Here is a 20,521-nt window from a genome sequence, read left to right as displayed (position 1 = left end):
AGCAAGTTCCCTTAAGTTTACGAGTTAGACGTGTCGCAGGAGTAGGAAGGAACTATAAACTGACGTGTAAGTCGCGTGTTTGAGCCTTGAAGGAAAACACGTGATCCAAGTTTCGCGTTTTACCGTACACAACCGGGTACATTTGGGCACGTTCTCGCGCGTGGCAGCCGCGTTTGCTTTAATTATAGACCAGAGCCCTTCTTCTTTCCTTCGTCCACCCTCGACACCGCGAAATTGGAAAGCAACGTCTCGATGCTTATTTCTCGTAGCCTAGGGTAGCGAAACGTATGAAAGCTTTCTATAAGGTTCTTTGAAAACTACGTGAAACTGGATTCCTAATGGCGAAAGCTTGAAATTAAATTTCATTCATTCGCGCCAGTAAAAGTCATAAAAAACCTAACAATACGTTTAACGAATGATTAACGAAAATGATCGCCATTTTTTTTAGGAAAGCCTGATTTAATCATAACTGTAAGTATTAAATATTGTATCTATACCTCTTTGAAAAATAATATGCTACCTCCAACACCGATGATTTTAATGTTAATTAATTATTATCAAACACTATACCTAAACTTGTTTAAAAAATAAAATGTGAAATTGCAAAAGCTAGCACTATAATTTCTACTGGGTTACTTGACGAATCGTGTTGTGGTCAGTGTAAATCCGATTAGAAAGAACCTTTTCAAGATACACGATTACTACTTTACATTATAAATGTTATCTAAGATCTTCGATCCGCACCGAGCTCGCTCAAGATTATGCAAATAGAGAAGACGAGAAAGCGTTATCCTGCAAAGTGTAATTCAACTTGGTCGATCTATCCGGATGTGACACAGCTCGTTTTCACCAAGATGCAGTTGGCATCCATAAAACACTCTCTTGTATTCTACTCGTCCCTCCCTGTACATTTCGTTGCTACTCACTTTGCTCTTTTTCTTACAACTTCGAGATTAGAATCGGAAAGTGACTAGATAGAGGATGCAACAAGGATCAATGGATCCTGTCTGTCAGAAAGAATCACGCCTACGATCCTAATGGGGGTTTCAGTTTCTATGTATCACCATTATATAGGATTAAGATAAAATAATAGAAGCACTTGTTATAGATAAATGTTTCTTGTATCGATGAATTAGATATTAAAATAAATAATAATGTTCAATATGGAATGCTGTAATTAAATTTGTTAACACCTTGATGACCACACTTTTATTTATTATATTTAAAATTAAAATTATACCACAAAGAATTATTTATTATAGAATGAAAATAGAATTCTGAAATTTATTTAAAATTGATACTCTGCAAAATGACTAATTTTCAAAATGAAAACTATACCAAATAGAAATCAATTAATATATCATTAATATAGAATTGTAATTGAAAGTTGCATTTAGGATACGTTGAAAAATTACTAATTGTAATTACAGCGAGTTTCAATTAAAACCTCATAACCCAATTTATATATTTCTTCAACTCGTTAATATTTTATGTACGCTATCATCATTAGTCATCAAAGTCATAACACTTTGCAAGATTGATGATCGAATATAAATTTTCAAATGAGAACTCACCATTTGTTGAGCGTTTCTCGGCTTCCTGTTAACGTCGATCACCTTCTGGTTGGCTGTAACGAGAAACATGTAATAATTAATCGAGAGGTGACACGGCTCGCTGGCTAACGGGCTAATCGTGAATTTAGCGAGCCGCATCGCATATGGCGTGCGCGTATTACACGTGACCGCGTTGCCCAGCGAACTAACGACTTTACCGTCAATTTATGTGTTATGGGTAACTGTCCAACACCATAAACGATTCGGCCATTCAGTATACTGTTACCTGCCACTTGATCATTGACGTTTGTTTCATTCACTTGCATATAATTATTAAATATACCAGCGAATTGCAACAGTATTTACTTGTACTTTATCAATTAATGATTGGGGTCGTTAATAAGGTTAGAGATTTGTGAACAAAGTGCAAGATATTTGAAGATTTTATGAAATTATTGCTACTACATTGCATTTGGGCAAATATTATTGAAATGATATTGAAGAATTTTTTAAAAGTGTGAATACTTATTTCATGAAAGAATTTGTTTTCAAATAAGTGAATTTAAGTATGAAATTGGAATAAGCCAATTTAATAAAGGTCCAAGAAATAAAAATTCATTAACAAGTTCCGTTAACGTTACACATTGAGACTAATACATCGTTTAGATAAATGAAGCTCTATTGTAACAAGGGAAGAAAGCGGTAATAACATTAAGTTACTCACTGACTGCTTCAACTAGGTCAGCAAGGAGGACACCGTCGCAGAGATCAGTCTGAAGATCCGTCACTCTTCTTTTACAACCACCTCTTTCCAAGTAATAATTTGCCCAATCCGTGTAGATCTACATTAACAAACAAAACATTTCAAAGATATTAAAAATAATTAACATTGAAGATTAGTCATTTCCTTGAACAGCGGAGTCTGGGTCAATCGTGACCCATACTTACAAAAAATATACAAGAATATTAACCTAAAGTCAAATTAATCCTTTTAAACGAAAGAATTTCATGTATTGCAAGGATAATTTTTTAAGGAACAGTGTCAAATTTAATACAAAATTAAATTGAAATTGGGGCTCTCTTCTTGGTCCGCCATCCAAAAGTTAACATCAAACTATGGATGTGCATGCAAACATATTTTTATAAAATACTTCCTCTTTTTAGAGGATGGCTGGTTCTAGTGTTAAAGTAATATTTTCACTTTTCCAATTATACCAACGTCCATTATTTCAGTGTTACCTTAACGAACGGCACACACTGAAAAAGCACAGAAGAAACAGTCAATTAAGACTTCCTTCGAGCGACACGTTAGCTCCCAAGAAGCGTCCTCCTAATCAGCCGCAAGAGCGACCGGAAGACGCCTTCGTCGACGAAAGCTCTATAGCTTATAAAGAGAAACTCGGTATAGCATTCGAAGGAGGAAAGCCAAAGAAGACTCGAAAGGGGTGTTCAAATCGTCGCAAGAACAGATCGGGTAAAGTTTATTGTTTTGGATGGACGCCAATATTTTTCGCGTGTCGGGTTCATCGTGGCTCCTCGCTTGAAAAGGTATAGAGCGTCGATTTCGAACGCGTCAGAGAAAGATGATGAAGATGAAGAAGAATAAAAAAAATAAGTATAAAAAGAGGAAAAGACGATCTGCAAACGAAGAAAATAGAAATGGATGGATCTCGGTGGAGAATTAGTCATCGATTCGTACATGTACCCTCATATACACATTTTTATGCAATTAAATTTTTTAAAAATTAATTATTATTGTTTATCGATACCAAAGAGCTTTAGTATTTTTTGCACAAAAAAACAAAACAAAAAAGGAATAAATTTGAGAGACAGAGAAGCCTTCCTCAGGTTTCACTAATGTTTTATATAATCCTTCTAAGAAATTATATTAGTTGATTACAATATTTATTTATTCACCTATAGATTGTACTAGCTGATTGTACGAATGGAAAAATAAAAACAATCACAATAATACAATAGGAAACATAAAATTAATATAAATGCAATTATACAAAATTTATAATTGAAAGTTATATAAACAGTGGCAGTACTTATGTAATGATTTCTTAATTCAATGAATAGAATTACTTGAAAAATAAATCTTGTCAACAAATGTGCTAACTGATTTTAATATCTGATTAATTTGATCACACGAGTAATTAATAATTAATTTTTCCAATAGCATAGTCAAGTACATACATTACTCTTTTTTAAATATGACCATTTATAGATTTCAATACGAATAACAAGTCAGTAATAAATCTGCATTGGGCCAAAGAAGTCATTAAGTATGTTTACTAATGATCCATAATTATGATCATTATGCAATATGGTCTATTCAATATAAAAGTAATGTAAAGAAGTTAATAAAATTATCATTAGCTCATAATTTGAGAATGTGAAGTCCAAATATCAGTATTTAATGGTATAATATTTTAAGAACTAGTAGAGAAACCTAAATAAAACCTAACGATTAATGTTTCTTGTAATTTGAGATACCAATGTATTTAATTTCATCTTCTAATAATAAATCATGAGTCATGATCATTGAAATTATAATTTAAATACAGAATAATGGCTACAGGATGAACTCATCATGTACCATTTAATAAGATCAAAATATATTTTGTTTGTTCAACATGAATCTCAAAAGTTTTGAGGTTATGGACATATAAAAGAAACATACTAGCAAAATATTTCCCCTTTGAAGACTAATTTTAACTTTTTTTTCTTAATAAGTGGATCAAGGCTTCAAGATACACTTATTAAAAACATCTTAATTTTTTATTTCCTTCTTTGAACTATTAATTCAATTAAGAATCACGCTATAGCGAAAGAAAGAAAGACAATATATAAAACCACAATTTGACTAATTAATTTGGATATACCTGGATACATCTTGTTCAGTCATGGGGTTTTGCTTTTGTATATACAGGAAAAAAGGGGATGTTCTGACCCTCTTTATAGAATTCATCTTCACCCCGTACTCGTCCTTCGCCGTAGGCAGCCCCCAGGAAACTGATATGGTGGGGATAAGACCCACTATGTGGCTTAGCGTCACTTGCGTATAAGCATTTACGCGGGAAAATTTGAATTGGCATTCATTTTATTACTCATCTACCAAATTGTATTTTGTAGTTCAAAATTATATTGCTTTGTTTCTAAATCACTTAATATTAATACTTTCCTGTCGGATAACATACTACTACGTTATCTTTTCAAAAACAAAACCTGAAACCGACTGACGTCATTTCCAAAATAAAAACTGATTGACGTAACGATACGTCTCTTCAAAAGTAAAAGCCGATTGACGTAGTAATACGTATTTTTACTATTTCTCAATTTTTGCCCCCCAAAAATCTTCAAAAAAGTAAGATTTTGAAAATTCCTGCTTTCCTTATATTGCCATTTTCCTAGGGAAGCCGACTTTGATCGATACTCTACATCCACAGTATTTACAAAAACTCGGTAAATGAAACTGATCACATTTTTCTTCAAAAAATACAAAAGCAGACAGTTTGATCGTTTAATTTAGAAACAGCCTGTACACAAAGTGACGGGTTTCTGTTTTTCTATTTGCACCTATGGGAAGATGATACACGTGTGTGCGTACATTCGTATTCCACGGAGATACGCGTATATTTACATACGCGATTCATCTACCCGTTTGACCACGTACACAAACGAAAACGTGTATGTGTTTCCTTCCTGTATATACGTGAAAACACACACACACACGTGTATATTTTGGCCACGCGGACCAGTCGAGACACTGTACTATTTTTGAGCGTGGCAAAAAGAGAAATAGGATGAACTTCCTTCATAATTTCGGGTCACCAGGCAGATTCTAATTTTCATTATTAACTAAGCCACCGAGGGCAGTTTCGAATGATTTCGATGCGTGGAAATCGGGGAACAGAATCCTTTGGGACCGTGAAACCACTCGGTGACACGCGACCACGTGTCTGAATGATTCTTTAGGCGCGTTAATCTTGTTTGGATTGGAAAAGGGTAAAGTTTGATTAGGCTATTCAAACGGTGGTGTTACATGATCCCAGAATATTAAAATCTATTTTTGACAGCTCGGTGAGTTTAATCTCAACAACGATGATTTATGATATACGCGTTTGATTTACCTTATACAATGATTAGGTTGAATTTGAACTATCAAAATTAGAATTTTTATATACAAATGTTAGAATTCGACGAATAGAGAATCAGTCAGTAAAAATTGCCACCTGAAATGTTTGGAATGAACTATATTGTATATTTAAGAACCTGATCATACTGAACTACAGGCCTGAACGCTCTCCACTGTGATCTGATTAAAGTATAACCGACAATATAATTTTTTCGATATAAATTTTTAACTCTCGGACGGCGGACCGTAAAGAGAATCCCAACCGATTCCGCTGTTGAAGAGTTAACATTCCTCTGAAGTTCTTTGCATCCCATAATATTTTCTACGTGACAAAATGATAACCGTACCAATTATGGACTAGTGTTTAATTCCAGAGTACTTAATCGTAATAGAATCATAAACGAAGGTTAACGATTTAGTTTGAATCGACGTAGATATGCGATTCACGCAAAAACAGTGCCATACCTGTACGACATTGCGAGTGGAATCAGCTTTGATGTCGTCGCTCGATCCGCAAACGGATCTCGGTGCTCTGATACAAGCCATGACGTCGATGCCTGTTGCCGTTAACGTCATCCGAATCCCATCAATTCACGCGCACCAATGACAATCGCTAATTATCCTTTCCATTCGAGCTACCAAACGCGCAAGGTAACCTGACGTCGAAACACTAGCCTAATTACACTTACAATTAGGCATTCGTCATTCGTGTTGATCTCCTTATCGCGGATATAATATCCCGTAGATTAACGGAACACACTCGTTGCCTAGTCGGCAAGCAAATGATTGATTTCCACTAATTCGATCGTTGAAACGTCGCGTCTCGAAAAAGCAATTCATGCTAATTGCACTTTTTCCATTACGTATGCATCACTCGTCGGTTCGTATTCGTTGCACGATGCACCTTTCGTTTCGTCAGCTGATGTAACCAGCACAAGTAACGTTTCGTTCGATAACCGTGTTACGTGGGATTCTAATGATAGAAATTAAGAACAAACTTTTGTTGTCCTTCTTTCAATCCAAGGATTCTACAACTCCTGGAACCGAGATTAATTAATCATCTAGGAGTTAGAATGTACTCGATAGAAAATTATAAGATTCTTTAATTTCTTAGAATTTTATTCTTTCTGATCTTTGCCTTTACGTGATTTTATCCTTTAACAGGGTTGCTATAGTTGCAAAATGTTAAAGAGATGATTACTGTGTTGCAAAAATGTTTTTGCAGTACATCTAATTTTCAAATCTTTAGAATTCTTTTATTTGTTTGATATTTAGTCCTTTGAATCCTTAAAATTCTTCCAAGATCCTCCTTCTGATCCTTAGCTTCGTATCACTTTATTTTCTAAAGGGTTTGATGTCTTTCTTAAAAATCTCAGTTCGGTGAAATTTAAAAAAGAAAAATCCTCAGATTTTTAGAATGATTTTCAAATACTTATCTCTTGAAAGATCCACTGTAACGTTGATTTAAAATAAGTCAGTCCTGACGACAAATTTCAACAGAAGATTAAACAGTTGATGCTTGTTTCATAAGAATGATCTTATTCGATCAATTCGAGCGTGTACCTTGGTCAGTTACAGGAACGATCTTGTTATCCCTTGATGCACGTGCTCTCGCCAGGCGTGTCGTCACGTTCCTTTTCTACCTCGTGTACTCAGAAGCGCATCAGCGGTGCATCAGACGTGCATCGAGCAACGTGCAACAACGCGAACAAATATGAGCCCGAGAAGTTGTTGACATTCGAGGAAATGAACATGTTCTCACATTCTTCTTTCTTCGCGAAAGTGAACGGAGTACACTATGAGAGCTTTCGATCAAACTAGAAGTTCTTTTGTCTGCTTGTAATTCCTCGACGAAGATGGTTTCATTTATTTCGAATAAATAATAATAAATATGTGTATTAAAAGTGCAAATATGACAATTGTATTATCTGTGGCTTTTTTACCCTCTGGAATTATTTGGAGTTGCCTTTCTTCTTTGAACGAAGAAGTAACATGGAATAAGTGCAATTATTTTTTCAGCACTGTTTTCCTTTTTTCTTGGATAAAATAATAATTCCTCAAGATCCTAATGGAAATAATTAACCATCTTTTTCTTTCTTCTCTGAATAATGCTCTTCATTTTTTAAGATTCTCTCTAAATAAGCAAATATATAGGAAAATTGCAATAAATGTTCTTTCTTCTTCTCTGAATTTGCAAATTGCAATAAGTGTCAATTATTCTTTTCTTCGCTTCTCAAGATTCTAATGGAAATATTCCATTGTCTCTTCTTTTCTAAACGAAGAAATAATCGATAGCATTTATCCTATTCTTCACTTCTCAAATTGAAGTATCAAAGGGTTTTCTCACTTATTCGATCCTTCACTGTCGAATGAATATCCCTCTTCTCGCAATTGAAATCGACAGACAATCGACGACACTTTCGAAGCAAAGACAACCAAGTTGCGCGCTGTTTAAAGAGTCCCGAAGAAAGCCTTCAATCTCGACAACTTATCCTATTCGATATTATCCAATTATTCAATTTCGCAGCCGACGCTCTCGCTACCCCGTGTAAACATAAACTGCGATCCACTTGTGTCTTTTTCACTGTTATATTATTATCCAATCACCTTAGAAACGAATAAAAGCAAGAAACAAGGTAGTATTCATCAAACACTTGTCTGCAACCTGACACATTTCACTCACGGAACGTGTCATTTGATTATTCGATAATTATCCAGCGTTCAATTTTCTTGATAATAATAATCGAAAGAGCTCGCTATAAATGTGAATGAAAAATTTCATCCATACAAGGTGTCGCTTAATTAATCAATTATTCCATTCAATTTGCGAGTTGATAGAAAAATTAATTTCAACTTTCTCTTGCACGAAATGAATACAGTTGAATACGAGGATGGTCTCTTCGAGCAAAAATATAATATCATAATTAATTTCTTTTTTAATTATTAACGTGTTGACTGTTGGTGATTAACACTTCAATTAAAAATAAAAGTAAATTGAATAGCATTATTATTATGCTAATTTGAGAGCATGAAGTTAAAAAATTAATTAACAATTTAATAATTAAATTAATAAATGTCAACGTGTTAATTATTAAATTAAAAAGTAAATATAAAAAGTAATTATCCACTTATTGTTTTGCTCAAATAAATCACCCTCGCGTTTAATTGTGATCGAAGGATCTCTCTGTAAACAAAGGATAATTCACAGTAGATTTCCTTTCTTCTGGAGACAGCTTGGAGACAACGTGTACACGCGTGTAAAAGCATCGCGGACGAAACTTCGTTACCGAAACAACGCGTCTCGACGCCGCGACGCACCGGACGTAACTGAATACGCGCGATGCGCACACTTCTCTATGCGTACTCGCTCCTTCTCCTCCCATCTTTCCTCTTACACCCTTTTTCTCTGTCCCTTCTCTTTCTTTTTTTCTTTATTTTTTTTTATGTTTTCCAATTCTATCTCGTTGCTTAGGGTTCAATTTTACTCTCCCCAATGTTTCGTTGCACTTAAGCTTCCTTTTTGATAAGTATTCAATGCGACACAGGATTTCCAAAGTAACTGTTGCAGTGAGTGAAAAAATATATTTCAACACTTGGTTTTATAATTATAATTAACGATTGAAATATTAAGTGTACAAATTAATTCGGTGCCTTTTCTTTATTTTAATTAAAGATTTATTTATAATTCAAATTTTAAAACAATTTATTCCCAAGGGATATTAAACAATTAAATATAAAATTAAAAGGAAATCTTTAAAAACATGGTACATGTGGAAATGTAATTTTCATTATGGGTCATATAGACCCGAAAATAGACGACAGAATTAAAAGCATCGAATGAGATATAATTTGAAAAAGTACTCAATCTGACAGAATGAAAAGTAGAAAATTTAAAACTAAAGTTGAAGTTAATAAGATAAGGGAAAAGTGATCGGGTAAGAATAAGGAGGTAATAAAAATTGCTGCGGGTCCCATAGTCTTCCAAGAAGATAATATCTTTTATCTTCGGGCGAAAATAACGCGACGTGGTCGAGGGATGAAAATAGGAACGAAAGTGGCTAGAGAGGAAAAAGGGAGAAGAGAGCATCTTGAGACGAGAGGCTCGATTATAAGTCGTTTTAATTCAGCTGAACTGGAAACAAAGTACACAATGAGTAAACGGAGCTCGGTTCGCTATTGTTCCGTAAATTAACAGAATCGAGGAAAGGCTATAAATTCGTCGATAAACGATTTTAGATTGTCGATTAGTTTACTCGACCATCAAACCATCAAATTTAACTTAATTTTCTAATGTACCATAATGAGAGTATCAGCTTCGTTTGCATTTCTTGTTTTAAAATTAGATTTCCGTTCATCAACCTTTTACCTTGTAAAGAGAACAAATCATTCTATTTCTAAGAAATACCATTGGTGTAATTAAGATTTTTTTTACAATAGGCTAAATCTTTTAGCTTTTATCAACAGAGGATCGGGGCTCTCTCCATGGTCCGCCGTCCAAGAGTGAAAAATAAATTTACAGATTCTAAAAATATGATTTATTCCTATTACCATAAAATCAATGCTTAGAAATTCTTGAAGGAAAAGATTGAAACAATGTATTAAAATTAAACAGTGACCATTTTCATTGATGACCTTTATCTGAATGATTCACAACTTCGATTTTTGGAATGAATAAGCGATACTACTTTATAAATAATATAACGTTATCTCGAGGTTGTTTTCGCTATGTCCATCGAATGGGTAATTTTAATTTCCAAACCTAGCGAAAGTCATTACATGCAAATGAGCAGTCGGTCGACCGATTGAAGAACCGAAGGACCGTCACAGCAACGAAGGGTATTTCGTTGCTGGACAATGACTACACAGAGGGTAACATCATGAAGCATTCTTCGCAGGTGCTGTACTATCGATTACTATTCAGGCCGATTCACAGTACGAGCACAATCGTTAATTGTAATGCCGGCCATCGTGTTGCCTTTTAACGCACCTATACCACCGCCTAGCCGTGGCAACCTGCACGATAATCGACGCCAAGTCGAATATCGATTAGCCCTGCGTACTCGGTTCCCAAGCTCCTAACTTCCTCTTTTTTTTTTTTTTTTTTGAAAAGAACAAATTTCTTTAAAAAAGTTTAAGAAACGTGATTTCGATGAGTTGAATTTACACAGATAAGAAAGTTCTATTACTTTTTGTTATCTAATGATAGGTGATCATTGATGCTAAAAAATTTCCTGTTTCTGAGGAGCCTTCGCCTTCGTATCCGGAAATGCGGGGAATTATCGAGCGTTTACTATATTTAACTGAAGGAAAGAAAGGTAAAGTTGTAGAATTAACCCTTAACTGGTGAAGGGTCTCAGAGGAACAATATGGAATTTTTTATCAAACGACGATTATCTGTCAGTTTAATTTTTTAAACATAAAAAAGTACCTCAAATAAAATTTATAAAATTAACATTACTCTTGCATTCTTAGACTCTAAATCGTCTTATAGGGTTCCTGGACCTTGGGGGGTCTTAGGCCCAGGGCCTGTCCTGATAAGGTGCATACCAAAGGTTAATTTCAAATTCAAGTAACCGAAGAACACTAGAAGCTCACCAAACTCTTACAAGATTCTTACAAGAACGATAAAGAATCGTTCAAAGAAGATACAGAGTATGACAGGTTTATTGGACTACGGGTTAAAGTGGCCAGCTAGGTTCTCGACAGACCGACCACGTTTTTATCCGTGAGATTTCGTTCTCTCCCCTAGTTGGAACAATTCAACCGGAATTTCCGCAGAGTTTCCACTTTGAAACGTCAGGCTGGCGATACAAATAAATTCTGTACCGTTCGAAGCCCATGAAATCGAAAATCTCGGTGTCTCCACCCTTCGTCGAATCATAGCAGATTCGTTAAATGAACTCGTTAAAGGGTAGCAATTAATTTAGCCGCGACATTTCGTTAACGTTACACGTCAAATTTCACTTTTCAACGGTTACCACAAAATTGAAGGGATAGCTTTCGTTGGTCCGCGAGATAGAAAGAGGAAAAGGGGTGCCTTTGTCGTCCGATTATGAAGGGGCTACTCGATGGACGCCAAGAGAATGGGGAGGATGAAATTAGGTTTGCCTTGGCCACGATATCGAGACGGACCAGTCGATCGAAATGAAAAAGACTCGGAAAAGAGAGGGATGAAGTGTAATGATCGTGAGCAAATAATCCTTCGAACGAAGGAAAATTATCCTCTTTGTTCGATGGCGCGTCGATCGACAAAATGTTTCCCTCGAAATACTTGAAGAGGAGTTTCATTCTGATGGACGAGAAATAAATTAAAGAAACTTTGAGATTAGTAAATGGAAATTGAGAAGTGTTATTTGACTACTTCTTATTAGATGAAATTTATTTAGATTGAATTTTTAGGAGAATACAATTTACTTATACATATTATTTGTTTGGAATTAAAGTTATTCTAACGATAATTAAAACTAAAGGGATGCAAGTGAAATTTTTTGAAATTTTTGAATGAGTCACAATTTTAATTCAATTTTGAAAATACACACATTTTCATTTCCTGAATTTTTATATGTCAAACCCTTTCCAACTACCGAATTTGTATACCTAATAAGTATAATAAATAAATTATCCTCACCAATTCCCTGACGATTGAAATACAAAAAAGGGTGGAGATAATGAAGGGTAGGCTCATTAATTCTAAAAAGTCTATTTGCGTGATAAATGCGAAGAGTGCTGGTGCAGACGTTCAAATTTATGCACATACAAAAGATGTGCACTTGTGCTATGTCCTCTTTATTTCACGACGGTCATCGCCCCGAATTTCTCTTTCTCTTTCCCTTTCGCTTGGCCACTCGTTGCAAATGAACCCACGTGCTGACCCACCCCCTTTCTCACTACCCATTTTTCCCTTTCGACGTATCTTTTATTCTCGCGTTTACCGTTTCTAGCTCGTCCACGTTGTACGCACAGGGATGAATAAAATAATGGGAATATTAGGCAATTTTAATAATGTTCCCTAATCGCTAATAAATTAGTCCAGTTTTTAAAAAACGAAGATAGAAACAAATATACATTTCTAGGTGAAAATGTTTTCAATAGAAGAAAATTCAAATAAAAATTATTTGAAAATACGTACAAATATACCAATTATTTTAATTATAAATTCTTAATTATGAAATATATCGTACAAATAACAAGTAATAATTATTCACTGATACCCCATAAAATAATTACACTATGAGAGAATTAAATCTTCTTTGTTTCTGTCTTTTGTCCAGAATTTTGGGAAATTGGTCAGGACGTTTCTTTTTGACTTGGCAAAAGTAGAACTGTCTCTCAAGTTGAGAACCTTCGTAACCGAGTTATCGTCCCCCAAGAACGAACGAACGGAGGATGCACCCTCTTCCCTCTGGATGAGAAGCGTACGTGTCCTGCACCGTGCGGCACAAAACGTATCGTACCCTCTCGAGATTCGAGGAAACTCGTTGTCATGACTACGAAAATCCGGAAGGAACAAGTTATTTTTACGCGACAAGTCCCATGAAACCCGGATCCAAATCCGCTTGGTCCTCCTTCAATACCCACTCGTCCACCTTACGAACCACCCCTCGCGTGAATTACATCCCTTTCACAGGAAAGATTATTTATTGTCGCGTACCTTATGTTTCTTTGCTTCATTCAAGTTTCATTTATAAAAATTCATGAAATTGCAACTGATTGTATAAGAAATTAAACGAAATTATAGCTACAATTATTCTCAATAATATTTAAATAATTTTGTTTAAATTGGACCGAACGACTTGAAATTTTGTGAGAAATTAGAAGGACGAAGTCATTATTTTTACAAGTATTTAATGTACACCCACGATCAAATCAAGCTTCCCTAGGGAAAATGGTAAATAGGGCCGAAATTTTCCTACTTAAAAATTTCAAATTTCTTACCTAATTTACAATTAAATATTTTATAATCAATCTATAAATTCTAATTATCAACGAATATACGCATTTGAAAACGTGTCAATAATGGTGAAGTGAAAATCTTTTTCTGACTGGGTTAACAATTTCGCATTCCCGAAACAGAAGCAGATGTCAGTGTCTTCTCCACTTTCTCGAACGGCGCCACGTGGGTTATGTTTTATGAATGAGTTACACCTACGCGTCATTACGATGCGTTCCGTCTAAATATACCTGGATGGGAGGACTGTAGCACAACGATGCGACCAGGCCCTACCCTTCCATTGTGCCACGCCGTGTGGGCATCCTAGCCCACACGAGTTGCTCTTAACGATCCTTAAGCTGTTTCACGATGCACTCGTATATACATACGAGTTTGCCGCGAAAACGAGCGACGATACTTTCGCCCGTGGGTCGACTACTTGGATTCGTACGATGCGTAACCTTTTCGCCGCTTCTGTTAGATCCTGTTCCTATTATTCATTTCTAGAACCGTCCTTCCAACAAAGGGAGTGTACACACCGCTTTGCGCAACGTTATGCTAATTTTAAGCTACGCCTATTTAAATATTTCAACCTTATTTTTCTTTATATTTCGATTTCCATGTAAAGAAGCTATTCAGACGGACGAAAAATTGATATAAATTCCTGTCAAGCGGTTCAGAGATGTCTACTATTCCATACGAATCTGTAGGACAGACGCGTGCCGTTCGCGGAAACAAGCCGTCCATCGCATTAACCATTCAACAGGCGTCACCTCGAAATTGCAATAATTCTTTCGACTCACGTATCCGTGAGTCGTATGGAAGATGGAACAGACACGCTCGCTAACTTACTTCAAAAAGCTTTAACGAGCTTCGACGTTTGTCGAGGGTCGCCACGCTCCGGGAACGTGGTCCGATATGATCGTGTCTGATTCCAGAGTAGCTTTTCCTCCCTCTTTTTACAGTAGACGGCAAGAGGAATCGTCAAATAAACGAATTCAACGTTCCATTAACACGTTCGCGACGGGGCCTGAATCTTGTCCCCGCTATAGGGCGGGGTTTACAAAAATTTGTTAATTACAATAATCAGTTATTGTTATCAGCGTCGCGAACGTGTTAAAGAATAGTTAATGGTTACTTTTAATTTATACTATTAAAATGGAAATGAAAATAGTAACAGTGCGTTAGAAACGAAATTATAGCTTCCTGTATCGGGTAGGAATGTAGAACGTTTCACAAGTTAATAAATGCCGACGATTTTCTAACTTTAATAGGAAAATAAAATCAGGCTTTCGAAAGAGAAATGATGATGTTTTAAGTCTCACCTTATTCCGTAAGCATCTTCGACAAAAATTTCACAAAATATCACTTGCACTCTTTTGATTCTAACGATAAGTGGAAATACATTAGGGTTAATGTATTTCAAGACCAATTTTTTAGTAATTGTGTTACTATTAATAGTTTTTATGGTTATTATGAAGCAAGAAAGAAGTGTTCGTCATGATCTAAGAAGAAAGTAGCACTATTCAGGGAGAGGAGATTCTCCTACCCCAAGCAGGAAGAGAGAAAGGCTCCCCTTTTCTACGTAAACGAAGGGAGAACTGTGACACGAAACGAGCGTCGTATTCTCATCACACGACTCTCTTAAACTACGTGCCTTCGCTTTTCCAGTAATACACAATAGCCTCAAAGGAGAACCGCGAAAGTACAAAGTGAAAGCAATGCTAGTGGGAAAAAAGGGTGCTAAAGTAATCACAGTGGTAACGCGTGGACAGCATAATCATTTTCTGTAGCTGAAGAATGAGGGTAATTCGTATTCTAAGAACTAATGAGATTTATTTTGACATTAATAGAGTTTTCCTTTCAATTCAGAATTCAATAAGATGAGAGGAAATAGTTTTATGAAGAATTAAATATTTTTGAATAATAAATGTAAAAATAATGGATAAAGCTATTTGAGAGAATAATAATTTTATATGAGACTCCATTCTCAAAATATTTATGAAAATATTTGTTTATATTAAGACAAACGACAATAATTTCAATGATCTCTATTAATTTAGTAATTAATACTGGACACTAAAAATGAATAAATATAACTATTAATATTGGTAAAGTTATTATCAGTTCATATTATTACTTGGTAATACAATTTTATTTATTTATTTAACCCTCGATCGATAGACCCTAGAGAGAGACCCAATTTTAATTAAATTTTATATTTCATATTATTTTCATTTTCTAAATTTTATACTGTTTCTTTAAATATTATGTATTTAACTTTTGATTTCGAAATTTTGGTATCGATTGACCTACATTCTATTGTTCAAAAATTAATAATGAATCCTGTGGTACAGATTTACAATATAATGCAACAAAGAATTAATTTATTTGATCAAGTGAAAGTGTTCAAAACATTCCCAATATTTTCCTACATACAATATGCTATCAAGAATCTATTTCTCTCTTTCTGGGAAAACAAATCTTATATTTCCCTGTCGTTTATCTATAGCATACTATTGAATGAAACGAGTGTAAGGAACCGTGAGTCACCGAGAGAAGCAACGATTGAATTAAAGATCTATTTTGTCGGTAAGATAGTCGAACAGGCGGAGATAGATACGTGCTTCGCCTTGGGGTAGGTTCATCCCCATCAAATTCTGCGAAGTAACATGTAGCTACGCGCTTACACGACCTAAATCATTTATCGTCCAATTGCCAATTTGCAGCCCCGAGAAAATTGCTCCGTCGTTAGGGTATCCACCCTCTTCTACCTTCCTTTTACTTTTCTTTTCCCTCCCGTGGAATTTCTCGTTATTTCATCTTTACATTACAAATCTTTGTTCAATAAGTTGTATTTCATGTTAGGGAATGATTTTTCAATTTTGAAGGCAAATGAATATAAAAAGAATCTTCTTGTAATTTTCAGGGCCAACTTGGGTCGTTTATTTCCACGACTAATTTTTTTAATATTCTTGGCTTTCAAAAAGTCTGAAAAAATTCTAGGATACTTATTGAAGATTCTACTTTAATATATGATCAGGCATAAGCGACCCAGTTAATGGAAGGTTGAAAATAAACTCTCATATTGCGGCGGACCGAGCTGTGGGGCGGAACATTTTTCAAGATTCCAAACTTTCAATTTAAAGGGGAAAGGAAGATAAAATTGTGTGGCGACATAACGAAAGTCGTTATCATTAAATTTTTAGCGTGATATAATTGAAGAAATTTCTGTTTCAAAATACTACAATGTGCATAAATTTTTATCTAAAATAAAAAGAAATTAAATGTAACTATGAAATTTCTTCCTAGTTAACATGTTTTATCTCACAGACGTTCGTAAACATTTCAAACAGAATTTACCTTTCTTCTCTCGTAACGCTGAATCATACGTCCCTTTTTATTTTTATTCACCCTTATCCCAACGTACGAACGTCCTTTCCAGAATACTGGCAAACACATTTTTTCTCCATTCTCAGCTTAAACACACAAATACCCGTAATCTCTGTGTACTGCTCATGATTTTCGAAACAGAGGAACAAAAATAATCGTGAAATATGGGCACCGAGGGATGGATAGAAATGAAATAAATACGTCATGGATCCACGTGTCTTCCGGACTAGGAATCTCGTATCGATATCGAGTATCACTGTTAAGCTATCGTATTTTTCGTTGTTTCCACCCCTTTCTTCCGGTGCTTTGTCAGGATGACATAGAAGAGCAAAAGAGGTTTTGTTCGACAGAAAATAATACTGTAGTCGAATTTCCCAGGAAAAGGAATTTGCTGTATTATTGATGATCTATGTAATTGACTTTTTATCAATTTAAAAAGATTGATCCTCTTATTTTTCAAGATTAACCCTTAAATATTTAAACACTTTTTTCCTGGCAATAAATTTCAACTTAAATTTTATTGACCCCTAGAAATATTTTTGCCTCTGAAAATGTTAAGGGTTAATATAAAAAGAACTAAAGAGAACCAGAACAATAAAGAAATGATGTGATCTAATTTAAAAAAAAAACAAAAAAAAACAAATCTGACTGAAGATTTAATTTTCAAAAACGAACAAAGATGAAATTTCCATCGCTATCCCGCATTCCTTTGCCACCGAAATTACGGGCCAATCCCGTTTCACACATATCCCCGCCAGCTAATTACTTTAAAGCAAAGAGCAGGGTTGCGACGGTTAATAAACAAAGTCAATCCCTCCTTTGATCGTGCGAACGATCCCGCCTGTGAAACTGGTCGGTAATGAAAGCAACTTCATTCGAGGAACCAAAGAGACGAACAAAGAGCAATTCCCTTGCAATATATATAAGGAAGAGAAGTGCAGCAGTCCTGCCTTCCTTCGTACTGGAAGATGCTGGTAGGCCAGTGGCATCCCTTAAAGTAAACATCCTAAGAGAGAGGAGAATCGAAGCCTTCTTGGGTTTGATCAAAGTACCTTCACACCCCCGGGCAGCATATTTGATAACCTCGCGAATCTACCCTCTTCTCAAAGATCTTTCCAAGTTCTTCAGTGAAAAAAAAAAAACGAACGAGTTTAGGAAAAAATCAAAGTGGCAAAGATTTATTAACCCTTGCTATATGAAATTCTCCCCCTTCTAAACATTTGCAACTATAAATGGCTTTTTAACATAAAGCTTCACCCTACTATTTTACTGCCATGTAAAGCATAGTAAAATAAATGATTCCTAATAAAAATTCAAGAAAAGGATCCAGAATTTTCATCGACAGAATTAAACAAAGATTTAATTGCCGTTTAATCCGCTTAATATCGGTAATCGAAGCGCAATCTCGGACGGAAATCGAATGCAGCGATGGTTTTTATCAGGTTCCAGGATCGAAAATCAGGAGAACAAAGTACCTGTGGTCGGGCAAATCGCCCGCGGGAAACTGGTGAAATGAAGTAAAACTCGATAGCGTCGTACCGCAAATTTGCAGCTCGGTTTCCGAAATTAGTTCGATGAGGGACGCGAAAATCGGCTCTTGCCTCGAATCCGCCTCGAGGGATGAAACGCGGAAGAGACAGCGAATGGAATGAGAAACAGGGACGGCCGCGTACAATCAACACAGCGAAAAATCAACAGAAAGACGAAACCAGGACCAGGGTGTAACGCGTGGAATTGAAATTTCGAAGGAAACGCGAAAAACTACGCGGCATAAATACGAATAATACACCGATATCGAAAGCGACCGTAGAGAAGGGTGAAATTCGAACAAACGAACGGAAAGCTTCGACGAAATTGCTTCTGTTTTTCAATTAATTCGAAACGCGATTTCAACGAGGAGACAAACGACGATGCGTGTGCCTGACAGCTCATTTCCAATTCGAGGATCCTCGTAACCGCATCAATTCCGTGTTTCAACATTGCCGACATTTTCATTCTGTTTCGTGAATGAAGTTACGTTTAAATGTACGTACTTTAAAGGGTTAGTAGATGTAACTCAAAGTTCTATGACCCATTGCTCTACTTTCGATATCAACGCTTCGAATTAAGTGCTAATTGCAATTTTGCAAATTTACCAATTGAAAGTTCGTTCAGACTTAACGCTAATGGCGCTATTATTTTTTTTTTTTAATTTTTAGTAGAGAACAGCGGTATTAATTGTTGGGGAATGTTCTCCGATGGCGGACCATGGAGAGAGGCCTAATCCTAACACTAGATCTACGGCAGTTCGGTGCGCGCTTATTTATAAACTGAAAATAAATAATAATAAATAATAATATCGCGACAAAAATCAAAGTGTATTTTGATAAACGTGGAATAACCTATCAACAGACAAATTTTCCCTAATCTCATGGAAAAGTACCTGCTGCGTGGTCTTCCCCCGATGCTGCCACTGATAGAAGTGTTCCACGTTCAAGGACCACCCAGGTGCGAAGCTGAAACCCTCCGTGGGTACCTGGGACGAGTTAGCGGCAGCAGCGATCGCTTGCTGGTACAACGGGTCAGGTAGTTCCGTGTAAAGTCCTCGTCTACCGAACCATCCACCAAACACGCACTTATCCTCCACTTGACCAGCATCCAGCCGCGATTGGATCAACTCTTTCTCCATCGTATAAAGCGACTCGAACTCGAGGAACGACATTTCCGGCTCGTTTCCGCCGCTCGTCGAGGACACTCTTAATCCGAGACCCATCTCGCTCTGCAGATACTCTTCCTCGAACACCGACACGTATCTCCTCGGAGAACGTTTCGGGGAACCTTTCGAACAATGCTGATGAGCTTGCCTCTGATCCTCCGATTTCTTAGGCGATTTTTTACAAGCTTCGATATTTTGTGAAACACGTCGGGACGATGTTGACGAAACGGAGGAATGAGACTTGGCAGGACTCGACGAGGGGGAGTCCGAGTTCGAATCCTGCGATTTTCCTGTTAACGAGGGTATCAAGGATTTCGTGGAAGTCAGCTTGGAAATTTTACTTTTTGGTTTCGCACCGTTGCTGCTTCTTGGGAATATCGGGGACGGATGGAGTCCTGAAGCACCAGACATCGTGGCCACATTTTTTTTTCAATTCTCAATGGGTCATCCGATTATTCACGGTTACGGAAATTCCAGCACTTTTTAATGTTAATGACACTCGGATGATTCTATACGAAGGTAAAGGAACTTTAACCCTGCACTGATATGTTAAAAGGAGGAAATAATTATCACGGGATAAAATCGCGAACCGATTATGCGATCCTCCGAGTGAATGGAACGAGCACCCTTAGAAGGATCCTCCGCAGGACTGACGGTGTTTCGAAGCATCGGATGCGCCGCAGGACGACGTAGTCGAGCTGCAATTGTGCGCGGGCGCATGCCGGCTCGTCGAATGCGTACAACAACAACGTTCGCACGTATCCGGACGATAGATGAAACGAGAAGCGACCAGAGAAGCCACAATTATT

General features: G+C 36.2%; 1 protein-coding gene across 9 annotated transcripts in view; it reads right to left on the bottom strand.

Moving 5' to 3' along the window:
* sick (sickie) overlaps window positions 1-20,521 on the bottom strand; it is a 181,638-nt gene that overhangs the window by 126,790 nt on the left and 34,327 nt on the right. For 5 of the 9 annotated variants that reach the window (XR_013065268.1, XM_076693410.1, XM_076693412.1 and 2 more), the window contains exons 1-3: window positions 19,440-20,138; window positions 2,278-2,395; window positions 1,575-1,627 (exon numbers count right to left, since the gene is read on the bottom strand). Coding sequence is in view for 8 of the 9 variants with exons in the window: in XM_076693410.1 (XP_076549525.1) it covers window positions 1,575-1,627; window positions 2,278-2,395; window positions 19,440-20,123 (855 nt within the window). In the remaining variant the exon portion in view is untranslated. Of the gene's footprint in view, window positions 1-1,574; window positions 1,628-2,277; window positions 2,396-4,441; window positions 4,575-6,159; window positions 6,442-19,439; window positions 20,139-20,521 lie in introns of those variants that run through there. The other 4 variants (XM_034326691.2, XM_076693414.1, XM_034326688.2 and 1 more) reach the window with 3 other exon arrangements.

The sequence above is a fragment of the Osmia lignaria genome, chromosome 3 (assembly GCF_051020975.1).
Source record: "Osmia lignaria lignaria isolate PbOS001 chromosome 3, iyOsmLign1, whole genome shotgun sequence".
Classification (NCBI taxonomy): Eukaryota; Metazoa; Arthropoda; class Insecta; order Hymenoptera; family Megachilidae; genus Osmia; species Osmia lignaria.
The sequence above is the reverse complement of the archived record's forward strand: the minus strand, read 5'-3'. Positions and strand labels throughout refer to the sequence as shown.